The sequence below is a fragment of the Cebus imitator genome, unplaced genomic scaffold (genome assembly GCF_001604975.1).
Source record: "Cebus imitator isolate Cc_AM_T3 unplaced genomic scaffold, Cebus_imitator-1.0 Scaffold10, whole genome shotgun sequence".
NCBI lineage: Eukaryota > Metazoa > Chordata > Mammalia > Primates > Cebidae > Cebus > Cebus imitator.
In genome coordinates, this window is record NW_016107325.1 from 12,358,705 (window position 1) to 12,385,803 (window position 27,099).

The following is a 27,099-nucleotide window of genomic DNA, read 5'->3' on the forward strand; positions in this document are numbered from 1 at the left end:
TTCCAGTTCTAAGTACTGGGACTGTAGACCAGAAACCCCTGCTCTCGCAGAGCAGACTTTTAAGTTGGGGCAGGGGTAAGGGGGAGAGGTAAATATAGATAAAAGCAAAATTACAAAATATAATATATAGCAGTAGTTCTCAGACTTCAGCCTGCTTCAGAACTCTTAGAGGGCTTCTTAAAACAGATTGCTAGGCCCTACCTCTAGAGTTTCCAATTCAGAAGGTCTAGGGTGGGAGAGCATAAGAGTTTGCATTTTTATCAAGTTTATGCTGATGCTTCTGGTCTAGGAGCACAGCTTGAGAGAGCCACTGATATACAGTATGCTGATGTGTACTATAAAGAAAATAGAGCTGGGCAGGGGATAGAAAGTATGGGACGGGGGGCTTGCAATATGAGGCTGTGGAAGTCTCACTGATGTGACACTTGAGCCAGGATCTGCAGGAGGTAAGGAAAAGAGTATTCCAGAAAGACGGAACAGCCTATGCAAAGATCCCGAGGCAGTGGCACGCAAGGTAAGGAGGCCAATTTGATTGAAGAGGAAGAAGTTAGAGTAGAGATCAATGAGATAACTGTAAGGGTCGCCAAGAGAAAGGAGAACAGACCCAAAGTCAGGCAAGAAAGTTTTATTAATCTGCCGGGCTGCTCTGTAACAGTCAGAGGAGGCAGCCCTGAGCCTACAAAACAAGGGGTTTATATAGAGTGAGAGGGGCATAAGGGGGTTTTAGGACTGAGGTAATCTATCCGCTGGTAACAGGCACAGAGATAGTTTGTTAACTTGTAACAGACCTACAGTACATCATCCTGTGACTTTTGTGGCAGCAGTCTTTTAAAAAAAAGAGAGGCCGGGCATGGTGGCTCACACCTGTAATCCCAGCACTTTGGGAGGCTGAGGCGGGTAGATCACAAGGTCAAGAGATAGAGACCATCCTGGCCAACATAGTGAAACCCCATCTCTACTAAAAATATAAAAATCAGCCAGGCATTTGGCACGTGCCTGTAGTCCCAGCTACTAGGGAGGCTGAGGTGGAAGAATCGCTTGAACCCGGGAGGCGGAGATTGCAGTGAGCCGAGGCTGCACCACTGTGCTCCAGCCCGGCAACAGAGCAAGACTCTGTCTCAAAAAAATAAATAAATAAAAATAAAAAATAAAAATAATAAAAAGAGAGAAACCAGGAGGTTTTTTTTACAGATATGTGTCAAACGGGAATTTACAAGTATGGATAACCAACATATGTTTTCCCTGTCCTCCCTGGAGCTGCCCATGCTGCCCGGATGGCTGTAATCAGGCTTTGCTGCACGTCTGGCAGACTTGATGTGGCGCCTAGGTAGGGCTTCAGGAATGCAGCTACAGAGCAATCAGAGGGAGGGAAGGGTTCGGCCTGCACAGCTTGTCCCTAACAATAATGAGGGGGCAGATCTTATAAGGCTTCACGAGCCACCTTAAGGATTTTGACTTTCACTCTGAAATGGGAAGGGGTTGCAGGGTTTCAAGAAAAGGCATAATACAAGTCAACTTAGTTTAACAGCATTACTCTGGATGCCGTGTAGAGACCACAGAGGGGCAAAGGCAGAAAATGAGGTCCTCTGAGGAGGCTGCCAAAATAATCCAAACAAGAACTGATGGGTCTGTGGACCAGGATGACAGTAGGGAGCTGATGAAATATGGTCAAGCATAGGATTTACTAACATATTGGACAGGATATAGGGTCTAAGAGAAAGACAAGGGTCGAGGAACGTCAAGATTTCTGGCCTATTCAATAGAAGAATGGTTCTCCCATTAAAATAATTGGGAAAGACTGTGAGAAGTGCAGTTCAGGAGCACAGAGGCCATAGAGCTCTCTATTGAAGTTATCCATTTTTTAGATTTGAAAGGAAATTTGACAGCCTGAGCATATCATTTCACAGGTGATACAAACTATGGCCAGCAAAGAGTAAGGACGGTAAGTTAATGATCATGGCGGGCTGCTATGTCCTTAAGTGTGCTACATACAATCAAGTGTTAAATCATATTCCATTCCAGGTTAACACTATTTAAATTTCCCAAAAATCTATAATCAATGTATGATACATGCAGTAACTTATGTTATTGACCAAAACCTATTTCTAATACATATTTAAGACTTATCTCCATTACAACCTATTCAACTAGTCCTAATGTGGCTAACTTAAGTTACCAAGGTATATGTATTCCCTGAACACATTTTTAAAATTAAATTTATATAGTTAACTGTTTAGTGTCTGTGTCTCCTAAACAATAAACCCCATGACAGTAGATACAACATCTCCATTGCTTATCACTGTGTCAACTCAGAGGACTGTGCCTAGAACATAGCAAGTGCTCAATAAATACCTGTCAACTAACCACTGAAGATACACTGAAACCAAACACCTAATGTTTGCCTTTTCCTCCACAGAAGGAGCAGGCTATACAGATGAAGGCTCTGGGGAAAAGAAAATAAAAATAAATGAAAAAATAAGCGAAGAACCAAACTGCTCTGCTTTCAAGTCTAAAAACTCTTATTTTAGGCAGACCTCAGTAGCTTTTGGTAATATGTGAAATTTAATTTCAGGCCCTTACAGGAAGGAAAAAAGAGAGGTATAGAGGGAGACTGAGTCCGATCTGCCTCACACCCCCCTAGACACTCTTCTGCGAAGCTCAGCCCTGTCCCCATGCAGCTAAATGTGCACAGCTGAGCAAAAATTCCAGCAGGGGAGTACAGCAAAGCGGTTCTCCTCCATTGGGTTCACCCAGTAACATTTCGTTAAGTTGTTGCTCTAACAACTGCTAGCAGCTGTCGAAGCTGCTTACAATCTCCCCTCCCCAAGTATTTCTCACTGATGGTGTACAGATGGAACGAAAAACTCAGTTTCCAGAACTGACTACATTCTTGGTTCATGCTAGAGCTTTCATTAAATGTTAACATATCGAAATGTCAAGATATCAAACATCAGGTAGCCACATTAATTTACTGTCCTTATTCACTTAAGCAAAAAAAAAAAAAAAATCATGTATGAGAATTTTGTCATAATTCACAGTTATAAACTGTTGCCAAAACTCAAAACAAGTATTTTGGTTCACTATAAAGAAAGCACTTGATACCCCCACCAACAGATTTTAATTTTCATGTGTATTCTATTTTCTAAGTGTAACCAGTGCCTCTTTATGTTCTCTGCTTCACTCTTCCTTCACTTTATTAATCATTTCATTGCTTTCTGTCTAGGGCAGCACTTGTCCAAAATCAGAAGTGCTGTTGCTCATTAAAAACTATTTTCAGCCTTTAGACTATGCAGTAATATACACACCTAAATATTTAAAATATTTCTGCCTCCCTCCCTGCTAAGCTAATATATTCTTACTCATTTGAACTCTCAGCTATGCCTCACATCTGCTCCCTCTGCCACCGACAGGCACATGTACTTGCATACCTGCTGCTGAGACACGGTGTCTCGCATGCCTCCAGGCAGACTGCACTGACCCAAACTTCAGGAACACCTGCCATGTGGCAGGCACTATCTGGGGATGTTGAGATGAACAACAGAGTTTCTCCCTCTGGGAGGTATCCAGTCTCAAGGGAAGATGGGAAAATGGAGGCCAATTTCAGTACTGTGTGACAGGCTAGCTAGTTAGAGTATGGACAGACCCTTCTAAACCACCAGGGTGAGGTGCTTAATTCCATATAGGTGGGTATGACAGAGGTGGAGGAAATGATCAGGAAAGGTTTCTCAAGGAAAGAATTCTTCATGAATGTGTCGTGAAGAGAAGTTACTCAGGTAAGAAAGGGGAACCCTGAACAAGAAGCTATAAGCATTTCATGTCACAGCAGAAAGCACTTGCAGACAAGACTCGAAAAACAGGCAGGTCCTTCATCTGCCATTATTAGGAAGCTGGGGCTTTATTCCATCAACAATGCTTATAAACTTTATGCAAGGGGAAGATATGGTCAGATCTACACTGCAGATTCTACACTCTGGTGATACTAAGGAAATTGAGGGGACAAAGAAAAAGAAAGAGCAAAACAATATGGCAGGAGGTCAGATGGCGTGCCTAAGGCCTCACCTCCCTGGCCGCCATGAGCTTACCACACCCTAAGTAATTAGAAGACACTATCTCAATTTCAGTAGGAAAGCCATGAGTTAGCTAACTGTAAAACAAAATGTGTTTTAACTCCTTTAATGCTGTAGTATATTCCCATTACACGAAAGTGCAAAATGAGGCACAGAAAAGCTAAATAATTTGGTTACACAGCTAGAAGGGGCAATACCAGAGTTTGAACCATGGCTGTCTGGTGTCAGAGCCCATGCTCTGAGGGCCAAGATGAACATAAATGTGATGACATCATTTCCCGATGGGATGCCTCAGGGGTTTTCAGAGCTTTCCCATACTAATCAGAAGCTGACTCCAGGGCTGCTGGGGTGCCCATATTATCTTGCTCAAAGCAGCAGCCTCTCTTCCCTACAACACAAGAAATAACTCTTCAACCCCCACCCTCCCATCAAAGTGCACTTTATGAGGGCCAAAGAGCACAAACGGAAAATGAAAGAACCTAGCAGCTATGGGTGTAAAAACTCAACCACCTTGCACACCTTCCTCTGGCACCTTCTGGATAACATCTAAGTGACAGAAGTTAAGTTTTGTTGCATGTTTTCCTGGCAGTTTTAGCCATGGAGTTTTCAGTGTTCAAGATGCAGACTTAGGCTGAAAATGCATTCAAGGCTGATAAGGATATGATCTCCCTCCCACTAAATAAGAGATCCTACCCAAAGTTATACCAAGGTACCTAGGACAGTGAAAAAACTAGGGCATAAGCTTTATTTGAATGGATTCCCATACTTGAGGCAGTTTGATGATAATTTTCTAGAGTTCTAGGCTACTTTAGCTCAGTACCAGATTTTATTTCTGTTATGTAAAACCAGGGAAGGGAAATTCACATTCACACACATAAGCACTGTCTTTGGGTACTGGGTCTACTACAACAAAATACCTTAGACTGGGTGATTTAGAAACAACAAAAACTTATTTATCAACAAAAACAGTTCTGCAGGCTGGGAACTCCAAGATCCTCGCACCAGCAGATTCACTATCTGGTAAGGACCCACCTTCTTGTTTATAGATGGTGCCTTCTCTTTGTGTCCTCACATGGTAGAAGGGCACGGCAGCTCTCTGGGGCCTCTTTATAAAGGCACTGGTCCCATTCATGAGGGTTAACCCTCATGACCTTATCACCTCCCAAGGCCCCACCTTCTAACACCATTACATTGGTGATTAGATTCAACATATGAATCTGGGGGCACACAGAATTAAAACCACAGCACACACACACACCTAACAGGCAAAAGTAAGTGAATGTGAGCATGAGATCTACCTTACGTAATGTAGTGGTAAGCCTCTAGAAAGTTCTTCATAAATCAAACGTGTTGAAATCAACATTTTTACAGAACATCAAGAGTAGCCACTATTTTTTTTTAAATCTTTAAACAGATTTGCAGAAACCGCACCCCAAAGTGACCCATTTCATATGAATTTCTGTTTGCTCAAAATAGTGTCTCTCATTAATTCTGGGCTTAGCCGTTTGCCAAAACACTAAGCTTTTCCTGACAGTATGACAGGGCATCAAACTGGAAAACAAAATGCTATGCCGTGGGAAGAACATGACTTTCAAGTAGCCACTCCCCCTTCTATCACACAGTGCAGCAAAACGTACGACATTTTCCAAGGCAGGAAGTTACACACACAGGACCTCTAAGCATAGAAAGCACAGCAACAAGGAAAGCATTTTCTCTTCAACTCTGAGTAGGCAGTCCTCAGGTTCTAATTCACTACATCAAACCTGAAGCTTTCCGGCCTGAAAAGAGTGTGGTGTCATTATTGAGCTTAATTCTATACCAAATGAAGTTTAGATGATTGCTTATCCTACCCCTGAAACCTTACCAGGGACACCTCTGTGTTTCAACCTGAAGGAGCAAGGAGGAGGAGGGTGCTGAGTATGTTCCCTGGCCCAAGGAGGGAATCAATTTATGCAGAGACACAGAAGAGCTAGTGACTGCCCTGGCATTCCATCTGAAAGTGAGGTCATTTAAATCCATCTTTAAGGTCCTCCTCCCGGAAATCCCACAGATGCTGAGTTGACAGTTTCTACAGTCAGACTGTCCAAACCCAAAGCATGGATCCACCGCTTATTCTATGTGTGACCTGGGCAACTGACTTCCCCACTGTAACTTAGTTTCTCATCTGTAAAATGGATGCAATAGTACCTTCCCCATGGATCTGTGCGGAGGACTGAATGAGACACAAAGCATTCAGAACCTAAAACCTGGCCTGACACACAGGACTCAATACACATTAGTTACTGATTTTTATACCTGCGTTCAATAGAAGTGTACATTCTTCCCACAGAATGCGGATTGTGGTAAACAGAACCAGGCACATTATCCCATCTACCACACTTCTAGCTGCATAATAAAGTGAGGGTTTCTTGTGGTCTAAATCAGGCCCTTTAATCTTTTCTGACAGAAAGTTCTGGAAAAGGGAATTTATATAAATTATATATATAAAAGTGAGTGTTTCCCCTAAAAAAACAAAAATCATTATGTTTTCTATTAGGATATCAAAAATGCCCTTAAAAACAATGCACACAATAAAACTCTCAAGGTGGGTGATGTATACACTCAAAGAAATAAATGCAAACTTAACTTCTCCCCTGCTTCACTTTTATTTCCAACTACACGGCCTCAGAGGCATAAAGATACAAAGGGAAAAGAGCAAAAACAGTCTGGGTAAAAACAACGTATTATTTGTGCAGGTAGCAACAAAAAGCGACGGTCTCATCCCTGCCATTGCTAAGTCTCCACATTCCACTCTTGCCCTGACCTCCCCTATTTCGCCCATCGACAAGGATGCCAGCAAAAGACCCTGAGACTCCTGGTCCTCATTTTTGTTCAGGCAGCGACCAAGTGCCTGACCAAGAAAATCAAACTCCTACAAAACAAGGACAGCAGTAACATCTACCTTTCCAAAGAGACATTAAAAATGCTTTAAGGCAATAACCTTATTTTATATTATAGTTAGCACTAAAAATTCAAACTTTAAATACTGTCTTAGTTCGATGTTATGATCAGGTCAGATAATATGGGGGAAATTAAGTGTGAATTCTAGAAAGCGATAGCTCCAGAGATGCAGAAGCTACACATTTAGGTGCCTGTCAAACAGCCACCATACATCTGGGAAATGGCCACTCCAGCTTGTGTTATTACACAAGCATGAAGTTGCGTACTCGACAAGATGCCAAGGAAGCCCCGAATGCCTGGAACACAAAGTCCTCAGCACATGCCAGGCACAGGGAAGGCACAGCCCTCTCTATACATCAATTCATTTAATTTCCACAACCACCCCGGGCGGGGGCTTCCTGCCTGAGCCCTTCTGAACTCTGCAGCCCCTGCAGTGCAGCCACGTACTGGGTCACAACAGACACCTAGGCAGTGTGGAAAACCCCAAAGGCCTGTGAAGGAAAGAAAAAGTCAGGAAATCTTACCTTGGGGATTCCTACTGGGAAAAAGAAAAGGACGATGTGTTCCAAAAGGCTCAGGGAGAGGCTCAGATCATTAATCTGACAAGAATGATGGGATGGGATGACTGACAGAGAACCAAGTAATAGAGTAAGACAGGGGTTGACCAGCCTTTGCATTTCAAAGGCAGTTCACTGCTATTTTGACCCTCTTAGTGAGAAACTAACATTTCATCACAAAACAGAAAATTAGCTGTACTTCCTTATCAGCTTAGAGCAAGATTAATGGCAAGTTAGCTTCCAAATTCCACAATTAATAAGTATTACCTTTTGGTAACTCATAAGACCCCTCAGAGTTGAAGCTCTTGCAGCGTAATTTGAGGTTCACATGATCTCCAGTCAGTGCAAGGGAGTATCAGTGTGATCCTGTTAGTTGCAGTAATAGTAGTAATAGTAGCAACAGTAGCAGCAGCAGCGGCCAGGGTAGAACAGCAGTTACTGATATTTACTGCATGCCTATTACATGTTGGCCACTGCTAAGATCACTGGACCTTGATTTCACAAACAGAGATGAAGTAGGTTATATTTTTACCTCTCTTTAAGGAAACTGAGTCATACAAAGGCTTGGTATCCTGCTCAAGGTGGCAGAGCTACTAAGAGGTAGGCTCAGAATTTCAACCAAGTCAGCTGATACCAGAGGCTGCACTCTGAACTACCGGACTGCTCAGGGCTGAACGGTTTGAAATTTCTGCCCACAGGTGTTTTTCAGCTGTCACTTGTTTTACTGAAGTACTTTTTCAAACTGTCCCTAGCCTGTGGGATACAGTCCACTCATAAGGACAAGATGCACACACAAAGCACCAACTCGGATGGCTCAAGAACTAAATGAAGCATCCACTATGAGGAAAGGCACCAGAGTAGGGGGGAGGTGGGAGATGAATCAAGAGTTGCCAAAGACCGATAATTATTGAAACCAGGTGATGGGTGCATGTGAGCTCATCTTACTCTTCTCTGCAATGACAGGTCAGTCCAGTACAGGGAAGGACTGTCTAGCCAAAAATGCCAAAAGCACCCCCCTAAGAAACCATGAAAGCTAAAAGGATTGCTGAGACAGACTTTTAAGGACATGGGTAAAGCAAGAGTTAATATGGACGTGGCTACATCTTATCCCAGGCCTTTAAGGTTAGTCTACGGCCAATAACAAAATGAGAGGCTTCGAGCACAGAAAGCGCTCAGCTGACGTTGCGTGTTCATGCAACAGATATTCACTGCATCCCCACCCTGCCAGCTTAGTCAAGAGTAGCCATATTGGGTCAGATTTAAGAACAAAATAAGATCCAGATTTTTAAAGTTTACAATTCTTCCAGGTACTTCTTAAGAACAAATTAATTTTTCATTGATGTATACAATGTTTTAAAATTTCAAACTTATCAGAAAACTTTTTCAAAAGTGCATTTCTTGAAGTTACGTATTACCATTATACAATGTGAATGGTAGAAAACATAATAAAATTGAAAGTAGAATTGTTCTTCATTAAAAGGCTATGTACTAAAATGGCATTTTTTTACAGGATGATCTAATGACTTATCAAAACAATAAGGAAAACATGTTATCCTTCAGACCCAAACATTCTGTAAATACATGTCATATAAAACCAGGCAGCCCAGATACATTCTTAAATGAGATTACATGCATTTATTCATTTCTCAGGAATGATTCTACATTCCTTGAAACTGTAACACATCTGTAAACAAGTAAAGAATTTTTCTGTTTATCAGCTTTACCTGCTATTTGCACTGAACCATCTTCACCCAGAAGAATATTACCAGCTTTCAGATCCCTATTAAAAAAAATAGAAAATAAATTGTGGGGTACAGACTTTATTGATTCACTCAGGTAGATTTTAAAACATATCACACAATGTAGCTCTTTGACATAATCATTTTCTAGATATTAAGATTATATCACAGATTTTAAAAGTTATAGGCTGGGCACAGTGGCTCACTCGTGTTATCCCAGCACTTTAGGAGGCTGAGGAGGGCAGAGCACCTGAGATCAGGAGTTAGAGACCAGACTGGGCAACATGGTGAAACCCTGTCTCTACTAAAAATACAAAAATTAATTGGGCATGGTGGCGGGTGCCTGTAATCCCAGCTACTTGAAAGGCTGAGGCAAGATAATCACTTGAGCCCGGGAGGCGGGGGTTACAGTGAGCCAAGACTGTACCATTGCACTACAGCCTGGGCAACAAGAGTGAAACTCTGCTCAAAAAAAGGTATAAAATACACCTGTCATTTTAGTTTGCTCCTGGGGAGAGTAAGGATTTTAGAAAGAAATATTTTATATGAAATAATTATCCAAATGTAACTAAATCATCAGTAAGCAGACTCTCTATTTTATGCTTCAGAGTTAGAGACTGCCCATAAACTCACACTACTGTCATTCTACCAACTATTACAGCCCAGTCTATGTAAAGCTCCTCTACTTCCACTTAAATTTGTCTGGAGTACAGTTTCAAGTTAATTCTCTTTCTGAAAAATGAACTTCTCTGTCCTGGAGAGAGATGGATTATAAATAGGAATTATAGGCTATATATAATATTTCTTTACTATATAAAACCTGTACAATCTTAATACTTTGAAAAATGACAATTTGCAATTTATAAATTCAATTTCTAAAGTAATTTTTTTCTAATTAATGAAAAATACAGGCCAGGCATGGTGGCTCACGCCTGTAATCCCAACGCTTTGGGAGGCCAAGGCGGGCAGATCACCTAGGGTCAAGAGTTCCAGTCCAGCCTGGCCAACTTGGCAAAACCCCATCTCTACTAAAAATATGAAAATTAGCCAGGTGTGGTGGTGGTCGCCTGTAATTGCAGCTACTAGGGAGGCTGTGGCAGGAGAATCGCCTGAACCCAGGAGGCAGAGGTTGCAGTCAGCCAAGATCATACCATTGCACTCCAGCCTATGCGACAGAGCAAGACTCCAACTTAAAAAATAAAAAAAAAAGAAGAAGAAGAAGAAGAAAAATATAGTAGAAATAATTAAATATAAATTTCAGGGTAGGAGAATTACATTATTAGTATTACTGGTAAATGGCTCTTTACTTGCAATAATTCCTAAGAGCCCAAGTAGCACTAACTCATGTGAAACATCAAGCACTCATTCTATGTGATTTGACTATATGAAGAATTAGCATTTTGTGTCACAGAAGAAGAGTGCCTTCTTCTTCCCTCTTACCACCACATCAAAAATAATTCACATATTACAATGTTTGGACAGTATTGCTTGTGTTAGAAAGGTAGAAATGCTATCCAGTTCAACTAGTATAACTCAAGAGTAGTTATCATTACTGACTTTTTTTAAATGAGTCCATGTAGTCCTTTTTATATTCCACTCTTATTCCAGTGAAAGCAACTGAAGCAATCCCAAGGATACCAATATAATTCATCAAATTGTATTCTCTTGTTTCTTTGTTAAGTACCTTTTCCCCATCTATTTAGCCTAAGTTAAAGTCAACACCTGCCTGCAACACACATTTCCTTAACATTCTTTACAAACTAGGGCTGAAGATAGGAACAGCTGAATTTAAACATCTGTGCAGAGGTCATACCTGTGAATCTGACCATTTCTGTGTAGATAGTCTAAGCCTTCCAAAACCTCTTTAAGAATTGTTGCTATTATTGCCTCTTCCAGGACTCCGTTCTTATGTTCTCCTCGGTTGACAATGTATTTTATGATATCCAACATTGAACCTAAGTAGACAAACAGAAGAATTAAAACATAAGCACCCTCAATACCTTTTCAGAACCAGCCTCCACTATGGTAAGAAATTTAATGGAAACATCAAAATATGGGCTTTATTTAATACAAATATTCCCAAGGCAGACAAACAACTGAATGGCAGCCCCATTAACAAAAACACTAAATCCAAGTTTGCAAGAGCACTGTCAGTGTGAATTTAACAAGAAGGATTCTAGGTCAGGAACCAGAAGGTTGTTCATGGCCATTCCATGGTTGTCCCTTTTCCCTAGAAATACTGGGTACAGTATTTCTTGCAAAAATTCCTAAGAGCAACCGTCTAAAGCAAGCAGTCTGAACTGACAAACAAAGGAGTATGAGGCCAGGAGAAAAGGCAGAAGTGAACTGCTGAGAGAAAAAACCATACTCTTTGAGCATCTAAATCACAACTGCAAGGGGGAAAGAAGTATGTTGTTTCTAGACCTGTGCTTATAACCAGAAGATTCCTTCCTGTGACACTACATGATCCTTATTTTCTTTCCTTCTTTTTCTTTTTTTATTTGAGACAGAGGCCGCCTCTGTCATGCAAGCTGGATTGCAGTGGTACAATCACAGCTCACTGCAGCCTCAACTTCCCAGGATCAAGTGATCCTCCTACCTCAGCTTCTCAAGTAGCTGGGACTACAGGTACCTGCCACCATGTCTGGCTAATTTTCATATTTTTTGTAGAGATGGGGCTTCACCATGCTGTCCACGCTGGTCGTGAACTCCAGGGCTTAAGTGATCTACCCACCTTGGCCTCCTAAAGTGTTGGGCTTATAGGCATAAGCCACTGCACCCGGCTGATCTTTAATACATTTATCTGATATTTGAGGCACTAACACTTACAATAAAGAAACTAATACCTAGCACTTTGTTACCATATACAGATTAGTATCCTTGGCACTGTGAATTCATGTTTCAACACATATTAATTAGTATTCCAAATCCCTGGGTCAGTTGAAAAGCCGGAATTACGTGGGGGTTCAACATTTCTGAAGAGTTAACAAATGGCTTACCTCAGGACCTGAATTTGGCTCTAGGCTCTTTATAATTAACTAAGAGGATTGAGCTTCCCCATCAGATATAGCTGCCCACCCCTCATTAAGAGATTCGATGTAATGAAATAGAAGAACACAAAGGCCTATCTTCCCCCAGAGGAAAAAAAAATTCTGTTTATTTGTTGACTTTTAAGATTTTTGTGTTACTTAAAAAATGATAATTCCAAAAACATTTTCTTTTTATTTTATAAGGACATACCATACCAGGCATGCCTGCATTTCTGCTCTGCTGAAAGAAAAATGAACAAGAGTCCACGTCTGCCCACATCCTTACCTGTAGAAACCTGTTTAAAAGCTGTTCTTACCTAAAGCCCAGAGAGGCTAAATTGGACTCTTAAAAAAAGACAATGAAATTTTCTGTCAGATCCTCCTCAGAAAACAGAAGAAGATTCTCAGCTTCATAAAAGTAAAAGGTAAACTCTTTAGCCTGAGCAGAGCACTTGGGACTAATCAGGGTCTTGAGTCACCAGAATTTCTCAATTCCTCAGAGTTATGGAACCCCACAAAAAGTGAATGGCTTAAGATCATCTTGTTGGCAAAGCACAAATCCCTCTGCTGAATGAAGGGACAGTTCCAGCACTCAACTGGACTGCAGTCCAGCTCTGGCAGCCTCCTTTCTCTTTTCTTTTTCTTTGTAATTAAAAACTGAAGTAGGCACTCAAGGAAACAATGACTAATAAGACTGAGAAAGACTGAGAACAGAACAGAACAGAACTAAGCTCTCCAGGGCTCCCTGCCGAGACCCACACAAGCCAATCCAAACCAATTACAATGGCTTTCACATCTCATTTTTGGGCTTCTGCTTGATCCAAGAGAGTTTCTTAAAAAAAAAAGGTGGGGGGGGATAATAAGACACCTCCCTCAACATCTGCAGATTAAAATGGGCTCTATCATATAAATTCTGCTACGCTAGTTTTGGGTTGTCCAGGCACAGCAAAATGTTCTCCTCTGATCCTAAACTATACTTCACGTCTCAGAAAGATAAATAGGGAATGAAGCCCTCAAAAGATAACACATTAGAGATGTGGGTATGCTGGGTGCTCCCAAGGAAATCACTTGAGCTTTCTAAGCTTCAGTGCCCACATCTGTAAAATGAAGGTGTAAATACTGGCAGCACAGCATGGTAATTTTTAAGTCAACAGGTTTTACAGTCACAAATTCCAGCACCAACATTTACTCTGTGTGCGACCTTGGGCAAGCTGCTAAACTCCCTTGAGCTTTGGTGTAATTTCTGAAAAACAGGGATGGTGACACAGGCCATTCAGGGACATTGTCAAGATTAAATGTGGTAAGGTCAGTAAATTGCCTTGGACAGGATCTAGCCACAGGGTAAGTGTTCAAAGAAGGCAACAGTTATCATTATCATTCTCTCTCTGAGAGTGATGTTAGAAGATTAAAAGAAACAAAATATAGGGATGTGAACACACCTTGTACATTAGATTGTCAATGGCTTGCATCACTGCAGGGATCTGAAGCTGGAGAAAGGAAGTGACTTACCCTTTTCAAATGCAACAATAGGATGAAGATAGTGCCACTTCTGGTCAATACTGCAAGTGAATATGTAGCACCCATTTCTCCCCATGCCAACTGAAACCACATTTAGTGAGCATCCACTGGACGCTACGTTCAATGAATTCAAAGTGCATTAGACAATCTTCATGAAGTTCACAATCTATGCACTGTCCAATACTGTAGCCACACAAGATGCTTTAAATACAAGTTAGTTAAAATTGAATACTTGGTCCCTCAGTCACACTAGCTACCTGTCAGATGCTTAAGAGTCACATGGGATTAGTAAAAAGTAGACAGCAGCACCTCAGAACATTTCCATCATCACAGAACATTCTAATCAATGGCACTGAGGTAATTCAGTAAACTGTAATGTGTTAAGGACCTAAATAGAAAGGACTCAAAGAGAAAGGACTGGCTAACCTTTCTGAAGAGTAAGTGGTGACTATGGAGAGGATGTGACCTTTTAGACCTGAGCACATGAAAAAGAAAAGCACATGAAAAAGAAAGGACAGATGCAAGGCTGAGAAAAGAGGAAGGTTCAGGGGCAAAGCTTAAGAGCACATAAGACATTGAGTGGGCTGCCTCTTGGCCTAAAAGGTTAGGCATTTCATACATGGAGAAGAGGACATAGATATTCCCGGAAGTTAACCGAAATTATGAAAAGCTTTGAAGATCAATAAGAAGCAATCTGGACATTATCTTCTAGGCAATGAGAAACCAAACCAACTTTCAAATACAGGAGAGAGAGGATCCAGTCTTAAGTTCTCTCCAAAATGCTACTTCCAACAAAAGGACAGAAAATAAGCAAACAAATAACAAAATCCACTTACCTCCACTTAGTAATTTCATGACCAGCCAAAGTTCATCTTTGACCACAAAAGAGGTGTAATAGGTCACTACGTTGGGATGGCTGCACTGACTCATGGCTTGAATTTCTTTCTATAAAAAGAGCAAAATATGACATAGTACCATGGGGTAAAAGGTGGGAAGCAAAACACAGGTGAATCACAGTTGAGTTCCTGGGTAACTTTCCTACTTGAAAGCCTACCTGAGGGGCTACCCAAGCCATTATTTCAAAGGAGATACATATGGACCAACTCTCTCACCCACATTATCAACTCGGATTAGAATGTTCTCCACAGGAGACCACAGAGCTCTGTGGGCCAGCCACAGGACACAGGAACTTCAGATCATTGTTATCACCTAGATGAACCCCCATCTCTGCCAGCAGAGAGCCCTGCCACACGGGACTAAGCACCTCATACCTGAACTGAAGGCTTGACAGAGAGATAAAAGACTGGGTGAGTTACTAGGACACCTGCACCCTGGTGCCAGCCTGAACTGTGGTAGATCTTAGCTCTTCCCTCATCCAAAAGGGGACAACAAAACTGTCTCTGTTTCTCAGGGCTGCTGTGATGGCAAATGAGAAAATATATTTGAAAATGCTATAGTATTATTTCCCATAGTAGATATTCCATCAAGGAAAAAAGAGGAGGTGGTAGGTAAGAGTGCGGCAGGTGAAGTAAAATAAGCTTGGGAAACATCAGATACTATATCTCATTCTAAAAGAGTCACAGGGAATATTAATACTGTCAGAGCTCTGAGAAGTCCTGCAGTAGATAAACTGCCATAGTTTAATCCAGATTAACAAAGCAGGAAAAGAATGCTTTGTGGGTCACATCTTGGAAACGCTGCTACAGAGAATAAAAGTTTTATGTAAAGACATATGACAACAAAGCTGGGAAATAAAACAAATGGGAACTTTTAATAAACCACATTTTTCTGTAATATTCAAGTTCATATTGGTTTTAGTTCGTTGTTTTAAGTTATTGCCGGACGACTCCCATAAAAGCTTCAGTCTAATGTAACCCTCAATCAAAGGGTACCAGACCAGTGTAACTCACTTTCAAGGTGCTATCGAAAAAGGACAAGAAAACCTAAATGATCAAAGAAACCTCATTTTTGCTATGATGTATTAATGATGAAAGAATGGTGCATTTACGCATCCTATGAATATATTCAATAATAATGAGCTTCCTGTTCACTCAAAGTTACCCGAGTAGAACATCCTAATTTGGGCTGCTACCTTTGCACGTTTAGTACTGCCTAATCCTCATACTACTAAAAAGATCCTATATATCCGACAACTTGGCCAAAATTCTGTAACATGTAACACACATACATTCTTTAATATATAGGTTTATTTGAAGTGCTTTTGGCTGGGTGCAGTGGCTCACGCCTGTAATCCCAACACTTTGGGAGGCCAAGGCAGACAAATCACTTGAAGTCAGGAGTTCAAGACAAGCCTGGCCAACATGAGGAAACCTGGTTTCTACAAAAAAATTAGCTGGGTGTGGTGGTGTGCACATGTAATCCCAGTGACTGAGAAGGCTGGGGAACAAGAATTGCTTGAACCTGGGAGGTGGAGGTTGCAGTGAACTGAGGTTGCGCCACTGCACTCTAGCCTGAGTGACAAAGCGAGACTCTGTCTCAAAAAAATTAAAAAAATAATAAAAATAAAGCACTTTTAACCAAAGAGAAGCTCCTTAGAAACTACCAATTTTTCTATTTTCTTTTCACTATATAGACAATGTTTTTCCTTCATCATTCCCCTCATCCATTTGAATGATTACAGGTTTCCTAAATCTGACACTTTTCAATTCAGCAACTCTTGTCCTTTGAATAAGATCTGAAACCTGAGGTCCAGTTTCCATCTGCTTCTGGTATTAAGTTCTGATGCCATAAGACACTTCCGAAGGAGAAACGGAACACTGCCCTGGCCACTCCTATTTCAAGTCAATAGCATCTGCTCAGTGAGGGGATGGCCCATTTTGAAGGTCTGCAGCATTAGGCAGGGTCCAGTTTAAACAGATGCCTAATGTTCAAAGAAATGAGAACAATGTCTCTTAAATGCAGCAGTGCTCTAAATGCAAGTGAATGCCTTTCTATAACTCCAAACTTTTAAATCATTTATCAAAATGCACAAAAACAACTAATGGTCATACAAAAGGAAATTCTTTCGCATTGAAGGCAAGGTTGAGTCAGTCTAGAAAAACACACGTTTTAGCCCTTTGCATTTAGAAGGCCAGAGTATCAGGCCATCCACCTACCCACAGTATCCGGTTCTCTAACACTGCAGCAACCAAATTTTGTGTGTGTGTGTGTGTGTGTGTGTGTGTGTGTCTGTCTGTCTTTTAGAAAACTCTGAGTGTGTGTGTGTATAGGTTTTCTAAAAGAAAACCTATAGAACCTATAGATGTAATTTAGCAAATTCTATTCCTTCAAAACTCTTTTAGAAAACTGTGGTGTATGTGTGCTCGCGCATGCACGCGCGCGCTCAAAACTCTTTTAGAAAACCTATAGAACCTATAGATATAACCAGGGGGCCGAGAGTGGCTTTGCATCAGCTTGATCACTCAATGTCACCTTCTTCTTCCATGCAGCTGAGCTGTCCCCCTTCACTTCTTGGCTAGGGGGTCCAGGTCTCCAAATCCTGCACTATCCATTGTCCTACACAGCAGCTTTTCCACGCTGTAGAACCTTAATGCTTACGGACATGATGAAACTTGCCTTAGGGAGAAATGCGTGTTGCTTTATCTTGGGATGTGACCTGTGCTATCACTGATCCCCAGGATAGTATTTCCACGTGTAAAGCAAGTAAAAACCTGAAAACTAGAAATCTTTCCACAAAACCACCCCCTCCATTTCTTTTTAAAACGATGATGGGTGTTATCTGAATGCTCCCTTGGTAACAATCTATCCGGTAAATTAAGCTTTTCCTAATGACCTAACTTCATTCACATGATTAGGAAAAGACGTTTATTCCCAAACACGTTTATTTGTCCCTAACCCTAAAAATGACAAAACTATTGCCTAAAGATAAAATTTTTTAGCCAATTCTTTCTACAGAATGAATAGGTTCAAACATCCTGTTCTCTTAATTAGGTCACAACCCAAGGCAGAAGCATGAGTTAAAGCGGCACTCCCATAATTTGGATGGGCATGCAGATCACCTCAGCAATTTGCTAAGATGCAGATTCCCATTCAGAAGGGCTGGGGTGCAGCCTGAGAATCTGCATTTCTAGCAGGCTTCCATGTGATGCCAATGCCATGGGTCCAAAAACCAGACTTTTGAGTGGCAAAGCAGAAGACTGAGCTTTGAAAGAAGGCAGAGAGGAAGCTTGGGAGAGATGAGAGGAGGGATACATATGACTGTCAAAAGTGCCCCGGCGGGGGGCAGGGGGGGCGTGGCATCTGGCCAACAGCACTGCCTGAGTCTGACCAGAGGAGAGGGGTAAGAAGCAAAGCTGGAAATAAGAGAGACTGTTGTGCTGACGTGGTGTGAATTTCACAAGGACAGAAAAGGGTAAAAACTGCATTGAGATTTTAAAAAGAAAGGCAAGCAAACAAAAACACCCAAGAGGTCAAAGTTGGAAAAAATTACAGAACTCTGAAATCCAGGCAACACATTTGCAAAAATATAGCCAAGGAATCTAACACAGTGGCTCCCTTGGAAGCCTAGGAAATGAGACTCAGGCATGTCATCAAGTGCCAAACCAAGCTATGGCACAGTAGTTACTTCTCAGAGGCTGACAGAGCTGTTCATGCAGCTCCATCTGAAATGTACCACAAGTGAAATTTCACAAGAGTGGGAAGACCAACCTTAAAATGGGATAGCATGGAAGATACCCTATCCATCTGCTAGAACTGAAGTGGCAGCCACAGCGGCACCCCTCTGCAGGGAGCCATGTGCGGGAGACATCTCAAAGAGGGACACCCACACATTGCTGTGATGCCAGCCCTGCAAAATTTGCCAAACCAGACATTAGTGCGACATGCTAGATGGAGTGGGGAATACAAAATACATAAAGTATCCTACTCTAGAAATATGAGGAGCTGGGAGGAAAAAAAACTTCCCCGCCTCCAAAAAATAACAGAATTGAAAAAAATGGAAAAAAATGAATTTTCTTTTTTTAGACAATCTCACTCTGTTGTCCAGGCTGGAGTGCAATGGTGTAATTACAGCTCACAGAAGCTTCGACCTTCCTGGCACAAGCAAGCTTCATACCTCAGTCTCCTGAGTAGCAGGAGTGATGGGTACATGCTACCACGTCCAGGTCACCTTTATTTTTATTTTTTTTGTAGAGATGGGGTCTCATTATATTGCCCAGGCTAGTCTTGAGCTCCTGGGCTCAGGCAATCCTCCTGCCTTGGTCTCCCAAAGTGCTAAAATTACAGCTGTGAGCCACTACACCTTGCCATAACTGAATATGAGACGTTCTCATATTGTTATACGGCCTTTGGTCTCCCCACAAAAAAAATATATATATATATTTCTCCTACAAATAGTACTGAGTACAATCAGGAACTGTGATTAACAAGAATCTGATCCTCCAGGATCTACTACAGAAGGGCTGCACTCTACATTACAGCTGGCTTAGAAGTTTGGCTCTGCCATTTGCTGGCTTGATTATCTAGGTGGGTTATCCAACATCTTTGAGCCTCAGTTTCCTTTTCTGTAAAAGAAGATTACTACCACCTACATGAGATTATTGTGAGGTAGGAGACATCAGAGCTATAAAACTCCTTGCAGAATGCCTAGCACGTAACACAAATGTTCAAAGTTAGTCTGTTCAATGTTTTCAGTTTCTTCTCTGCGTGTGAGCAGCCCCCTAATCTCGAGTGTCCCAATTCCTAAGCCTCAAAGGCACAGAGATAGACCATGGCAGCAGCCCTCACTTTTTCCTACAGAAATGTCACATGACACATTCATTGGCCCTGCTGGCTCAACGAGTTTGCTGTAATGCATGGATAGGTCCACTGGTCATGAATTTTTAGCCTCACCCCTGACTGTACATTGTCCCAATCCATGTTTTTCCTATCTCACCCTATGTTTAATTTATACCACCTTGTCATACTTCACGTATCCTGGTAAACTGCTGCAAACTCTTTCAGAATAAGACATCTAAACAGATACTTATGCAAAGGGTTCAGAACAAAGAGAAAGAATATAAGATTAAAGATATAAGAATTAGGAAAAAGTTAAAACCCGATTTCTTTTGTTCCTAAGACCATAAGGTTCATAAAACACTAGAAAGAAAAAGATTTTGTTACTGAAAGGGAAGAGGTTAAATGATTCTGAATTCACAATATTAAACTATACTTAACCAAATTTGCATATTTTACAACTTATGTGAATCCTAAATAAACTCTTCTTTATCTGATAATGATGGCAAAATATTCTACTCGGCTACATGGTTAAGAAATCAAATCTACTCAAGCTCCAAAATTATATGCAGTTGAGATACTTCTAACTTTATTCTAGAGCAGTGGATCGCAACCTTGGCTGCATATTGAAATCACCTGGGGAGCTTTAAAAAATACCCACGCCTGAGTCCCAGCCCCAGGGAGGCTGCTATAAATTGGTTTAGGAAACAGCCTGGGAATAAAACTTTTCAGAAGATCCTAGGTGATTCTAATGTGCATCCAAAGCTTAAAACCCCTACTTGTGAGCTAAGTGCTGAAATGTATTTTTCTTTCAGTGAAACGGTGAGAAAAACATATAGCTCCCCAGCACATTTCCCCACTACAACGTAATCTACAAAGGAATCTATATATGATGTACAGATACTATAAAATAAAACATCTATTTCCACATGCAAGAGATGACCAAATACATCTGTAAAATGTATGCAACACCCACCAAACATTCAAAGAATTCTTTAAATGGTGTAGGAGTAATCTTGTTAAATAAAAATACTTTTCAGGAAGTCATTCTCCAGCATGCACTTCTTTTAGCAGCATTATGAAAGGTAACCTAATCAATATTCAAAAATAACCAAATACTGTAAGTAGCTGGTTTAACCAAAACCAAATTTCAATGATTTCAAATGTCAACAAAGATACGGAAGAAAAGGATTAGCAAGCCTCTTAGAAGAGCAGCGTATTTTTCTGGACTGTAACTGTCGATCATGACAATGTCATTGTGAATTTGTTTTATTTATTTATGAATGAGACAGAGTTTTGCTCTTGTCACTCAGGCTAGAGTGCAATGGTGAGATCAGCTCACTGCAATCTCTGCCTCCCAAGTTCAAGCAATTCTCCTGCCTTAGCCTCCTGAGAAGCTGGAATTACAGATGTACCCCACCAGGCCCAACTAATTTTTGTATTTTTAATAGAGACAAGCTTTCACCATGTTGGCCAGGCTAGTCTTGAACTCCTGACCTCAGGTAATCCACCCGCCTTGACCTCCCAAAGTGCTTGGATTACAGGCGTGAGCCACCACAGCCGGTCATGAATTTTTTTAATTATAAAAAATGATATACCATCTATACAGCAAACTCTTGCCTCCTTTATAGGAAAGGTACCAGCAGAGAAAAATCTATTCAAGGAAGAGTCAAACATTTTGCCTTGTACCACTTACAAAGCAATCAATGAATGTCCTTTGCCAGATAGCTTTACAATTATTTTCATGTGATTTGGTATCTGAGATTAACCAAGTATAATCCAATGGAACGCAGGTTTACAAACGGGAACTATCTAGATATTGTGAAGAAAGGGAAATATTTTTAAGAAATCAGGAAAAGGGGACCATAAATTTTGTGATAGCCTTAATTGGTGTTTGTAGAGAAGTTTTTAAAACTAGGGAGGAGTGGTTATAAAACTGTAAAGTATCAGGGCAACTGGAAGTCTGGAAAATCTCTCAGAAGTAGCAGAGAAATCCCAATGGGCAAACATCTACTTGCTAACAGAACAGAATGAATATCCCAAGGCCTCCTTGCTTAGTTATCATGTCACGAAATTGGGTGCTCTGCAAAAACTGTCTTAAAAAAACTAAACAAATTTGCTTCGAAATGTAGAAGCCACATGTATAGTTATTTTCTTCAAATGAAACAAGGGGGAGAAGGCAAAAAATGTAATAATGATATTGAAATACTACATGAAAACTCAATAGGAAGGTGCCACTTTCTTTTACAGTTAGCTAAAAAAGTTATTCAACAAACAATAACGATATCTTTTGGGCCCTAGAAGTGCTGAGGGTGCCACAGTGGAATCAGAATCAGAATCAGGTACGAACAATCACTTTTTGACCATGAAATTGTGACGGGGAATACAGAAAAAATTCAAGTTGAGGTGTCATTAAAAACAGAAATCGACAGCCAGCCTGGTGGCATGCACCTGTAATGACAACGACTCAACAAGCCGAGGCAGGAGGATCACTTGAGCCCAGGAGTTTAAGGTCACCTTGGGCAACATAGCAAGACCCCATTTCTTAAAAAAAAAAAAATTAAAAAAAAAAAAAAAGAAACAGGAAGCATTTTTCTTGTGAGCCAAACTATACTGCTAGAGACCTGGAGGCCAATTTTTAGCACTGCTGCTGCTGTTTGGCTTCACCACCACACAGTGACAACGTGAGGTGAAATGTGTCTTTTCTTTTTGTGGCATCCCCTGTCGCACCCTGGATACTGTGTGCCATCTGGGGTTCTGCTAGGGAATAACCCTCCTGCAAAAGTGGCACAGACTCCTCCTAATACTCTCCAACCTGCCCCTGAGGATTCCACAGCCCTCCTTTTTCAGCAACAGCTTAATTAATTATGGAAATAACCAAACCAAAATAAGAACAACGGTAACACAGGAAAGAACTGAAGCATTTGTCTCAGCCTAAGCAACAATCTTTTCCTGAAGTCCCTGAGGATGACAAAAGTGAGGTATTAAGAAACTGAGATGTACCTAAAATTATATTCAATCTGGGCATGCTTTCCCCATTTTGTCCTACTCTGAAAATGAGTATGTGCTGGGTCCCTGTTACTGAAAACATATCACCCCCAAAATGTAAGTGTTGTTGCAATGTTAGTTGTTGCTTACTTTTTGAAAAAATAGCATGAGATGTTAGACATTTTAATGAACTACTTCCAGCAAATGTAGAAAACACTTAAAAGTAAATTCAATTAGTATATTTAATTAGTATCAGAATGAGCTACATTATTTTAAATTTGATGTTCCGAAAATAAAAGTTGTTTTTTCCAACCAAATTATAAATGTTTCTAAGCTAATATAACTTAAGAACTGAAAAAATGTTAGTTTTGCTTATACAGTATAGTATTTATTCTCTAATTCCTTAAGAATGTTTTTGTGCTTCCAAAATATCCAAAAATGTTCTATTTCCAATCCTGTCCTCATTTGGACTATACTTGGATAAACATAAACACCAATTTATGTGAAAATAATTACAAAGCTAAATTGCAAGGGACAGATTAACAGTACAAAACTTAATGGGTGAGACTTGAAATGCCCAAAATAGTGCTACAAATTATATGAAAATAATTACAAAACAAAGTGGTAAGAGACAGATGACAGAACAAAACTTAATGATTGAAACCTGAAATGCTCAAAACAGTACTATATTCAGCAAAGCGGGCTTGCATTTTAATGCCATATACCGTTTGTTTGTTTTTTGTTTTGTTTTGTTTTGTTTTGTTTTGAGACAGCGTGTGACTCTGTCACCCAGGCTGGAGTGCAGTGGCACGATCTCGGCTCACTGCAACCTCCGCCTCCAGGGTTCAAGCGATTCTCCTGCCTCAGCCTCCCAAGTAACGGACTACAGGTGTGCACCACCACGCCTGGCTAATTTTTTTGTATTTTCAGTAGAGGCTGGGTTTTACCATGTTGGTCAAGCTGGTCGCAAACTCCTGACCTCATGATCTGTCTGCTTCAGCCTCCCAAAGTGCTGGGATTACAGGCATGAGCCACTGCAACCGGCCCCTTTTATTTTTTAATGACACAAATGCTTTGCTTGGTCCCTGGGTCATGATTTCTCCTATGACTCTCCTGCCCCTGGGAATTAAACTGTAATTTTTGATGGCATTGATGTATTTGTAGGGATGAGCAAATGAGGCTGAATTTTCTGTGAATGGGTCCCAAAGGCAGACTAGAAATATGAGAACTTGAGGCAATAGGAAAAAACTGAAAGGGATATACTTAAAGTCTAAAAGTCATAAAGTCAAATAAGGTAATGAGCCAAAATGTTCATCAATCTCTGAATAAAGTAGAGTAACCTTACCATCACAAAAAGTGGGGTTGGAGTAAATAGAAGGAAGGGCTGTTATAGTTACGAAGTTCATTTTGTCACCTGGTGATAGAGGCTGAAAAGACAGACAACTTCAAGAAAGGAAAGCAGATGAATTCTTCACTCATGTAATGTATTTTAACGGAAGTCAGGAGTGCCACAGGGTAGCATCCCTAACCTTTGAGGTTGACCACAAACCAGGGAACCAAGCTCTTTCAGGAAACCTCAAAGCCATCTTCACACAGAATATACTAGCCTGCAAGACAATGGGTCAGGCCCACTAAGCAAGTCTTAAGTTCCTTTTGGAAAGCAGGAACTCCCTCAAGGGAATACATATTAGAGAAAAGTAAACTGTCTACTAATCTGCTAAACCATTTTCTGGGCAAATAAAGACAAAAGGTTCAGAAAAACACCCCTTAGTTCAAAAATCTCACCAACCCAAAACAAAAATGAAGAGATTCCTTTACTAGGCTCCACCAAAATGAACAGACTCTGTCATGGGCTCCCCTAAAGATAGGAATCCACTCTGTTTTCCCGTGACCTGAGTCAGTACCTAGCATCTACTGGGGTTTCATAATTATGATGTTAACAAGTTCTGCTCTAAAACTATAAGTATCTCCTAGAGAGCATTAAACTAGTTATAATTAGTCATTTACACCACCATGGGCATGACAAATGTGGAGTTAACAACAAACGTGGGGTGAACAAATCTAGAAATTATCAAAGCATCTATGTTGGCACAGTAAGGAATACAAAGCAAACCAGAACACATCCTTGGCTCCTAGAAAACGAAACACTAAGATCATTATCCCGTCAGAGATCAGAATGCAGTTAAAGGCCAAACTCCAAAACATGCATGAAAATTCAAAAGAATACATAAAAAAGCATTCGATTAATTAAGTGCTATTCATATCACAACAAGAAAAACATTTATTTGAAAGTGTTCTAATCTAATTACTGTTAAACTAAAATGAATTTTTAGTGGGCATAAAGCCTGTACTCTCATATACACGCCCAAAAGTCATCCTTTTGATAGGCTTAAGCGTAATACAGAAACTCAGTATTTATCAAATAAGTAAATAAATGCCTATTTGATCTGTAACATTTGAATCATCAATTATTTAGCAGCAATGATCTCATCTAACACTTCTTTTCTTCTTCTCATTCACAGAGAAGCTGACGCTGTAATTAGCACTTTCTTTCAGAAATGATGACCGCTTGACTCCTTCTTCAGCAAACCCTGGATCCAGCTCCATGACCTACAGGAGACTCAACTGACAGTCCCCATCACATAAAGAAGTAGAGTTCAGGCCCAGTTGTCCAAACTGCTGAGTGCCATCACTTTGGAGCTGTGTGTGTAAATCCCACCTTATTCTGGGAAAAATGGAGTAGGGACAGGACAGGGACAGGTAGTTGGTGGGGGCTGAGCTGGGAGCAGGGGTGAGGAGGTAATACAGTTTCATCAAAGGAGAAACATGTCCCAATGGCCAACAAATAGTTGATAACTGTGACATCTATGACATAACACTCTCACAAGACAAGATCCCAGTAGCCATTGTTTCTCCTAAGAACAATGGTTTCCAGTTAACACACGGCACAGTCTGTGAGATGGTGCAGTGCACTGACCTGTATGTAATACACATTCATGGAATTAAAGGATTATTAGGATACCAGATGTCCAAACACTGCCAAAATGTGAGCCCTCTGAAATAATAAAAGTGCAAGCAACAGCAGTATTAGAAATTGAAAAGATGACAGCAACTTTGCTCCACACAATCTCACGTGCCAATAACTCAGCCACAAAAGCCTGGCAAAATCAGGCAGCCTGTACTGTAAATTCCATTTATTTTTGTTTGAAAAGAACCTGGGAGTTGTACATCCTAAAGAATCATAGCCATTTCCCCCCTCTCTAAATATATTAACACACCAAAAGGTCAAAGATTTAAGGGTAAGGAAAGATCAAAGCAATACATCAACATAAAATGAGAAATAAATAATGCATATATATTATTCTCTATTGCAACAGGGGCATCAAGGAAAGAAAACAAGAATGAGAAAATAAATTAACTGCTAATAAGCAAACTCATAAATTCTAAGACCTCAGATGAATGGAGCAAAGCACAAAACCACAAAAGCACCAGTCCTTAGATACACAGCTCTACCTAAGTTACAGGGAGCTCCAAATGACACTGCTGTGCTTACTGGTTCCAGGAAAACAAAGAAAAAAAAGTGGAATGACCAGCCTCCCTGCTGACCTCCACCCAGATGCTTACACAGCTACCATCACTCAGCAGAGGGGAATGTGAAGGCTGCGGCCAACTGAGGGCTTGGTAGAGACCAGAGACCACAGCATCAGCCCAGAAGGCAGGCTCCAGAACTGTCAGGCACAAGTACACACAAGCCTTACACATATTCTGTATCAATATTCTGCTAGTGGCAAAATAATGGCTGAGACCTCTAACAGAGCACCGCAATCAGACACAAGTATTGGCCGGGCACAGTGGCTCAGGTCTGTAATCACGGCACTTTGGGAAGCCAATGCAGGAGGATCACCTGAGGTCAGGGGTTCAAGACCAGCCAGGCCAACACAGTGAAACCCCATCTCTATTAAAAATACAAAAATTAGCCTGGCATGGTGGCTCATGCCTATAATCCCAGCTACTCAGGAGGCTAAGGCAGGAGAATCGCTTGAACCCAGGAGGCAGAGGTTGCAGTGAGCCGAAACCATGCCACTGCACTCCAGCCTGGGCAAGAGAGTGAGATTGCATCTCAAAAAGAAAACCCAAAACACAAGTTTCACAAACGAATTATTGCGTGATACATCTAAACAGTACATACATTTAAATGCATATGCCAAACTTTAAAAAAAAAATGTTAAAGAACACATAGCCACAGAATTTAAAGATTCCTAAAGGGATCTTAGAAAAAGATTTCCAATTCAACTCTTTTTAAATAGCGCAGAGCTGTTGTATAACTCCACTCAAGGGAAAACAAGTTTAGTGGAAGAAGCAGGAGGACCCAACTCTTCCCACAGTTTATAAAACGCTTTTTCCAACTCAGAGAAAGTGACCTTGAAAACTGGTTGGGTGACTAAGGCACAATATTACTGATCACTAGGACAGCAAACAACAGACTAGTAGCATGCAACAGGAATTTCAGTAAGAGCAAAGCACAGCT

The 27,099-nt window shown here is 40.8% G+C and overlaps 1 protein-coding gene across 1 annotated transcript in view; it reads right to left on the reverse strand.

Annotated features, from left to right (window-relative positions):
* Positions 1-27,099, reverse strand: part of STK39 (serine/threonine kinase 39) — a 325,035-nt gene that overhangs the window by 231,024 nt on the left and 66,912 nt on the right. Inside the window, exons 3-5 of the mRNA XM_017548524.2 lie at positions 14,687-14,795; positions 11,117-11,258; positions 9,289-9,344 (exon numbers count right to left, since the gene is read on the reverse strand). Of these exons, the coding sequence (XP_017404013.1) occupies positions 9,289-9,344; positions 11,117-11,258; positions 14,687-14,795 (307 nt within the window). The remainder of the gene's footprint in view (positions 1-9,288; positions 9,345-11,116; positions 11,259-14,686; positions 14,796-27,099) is intronic.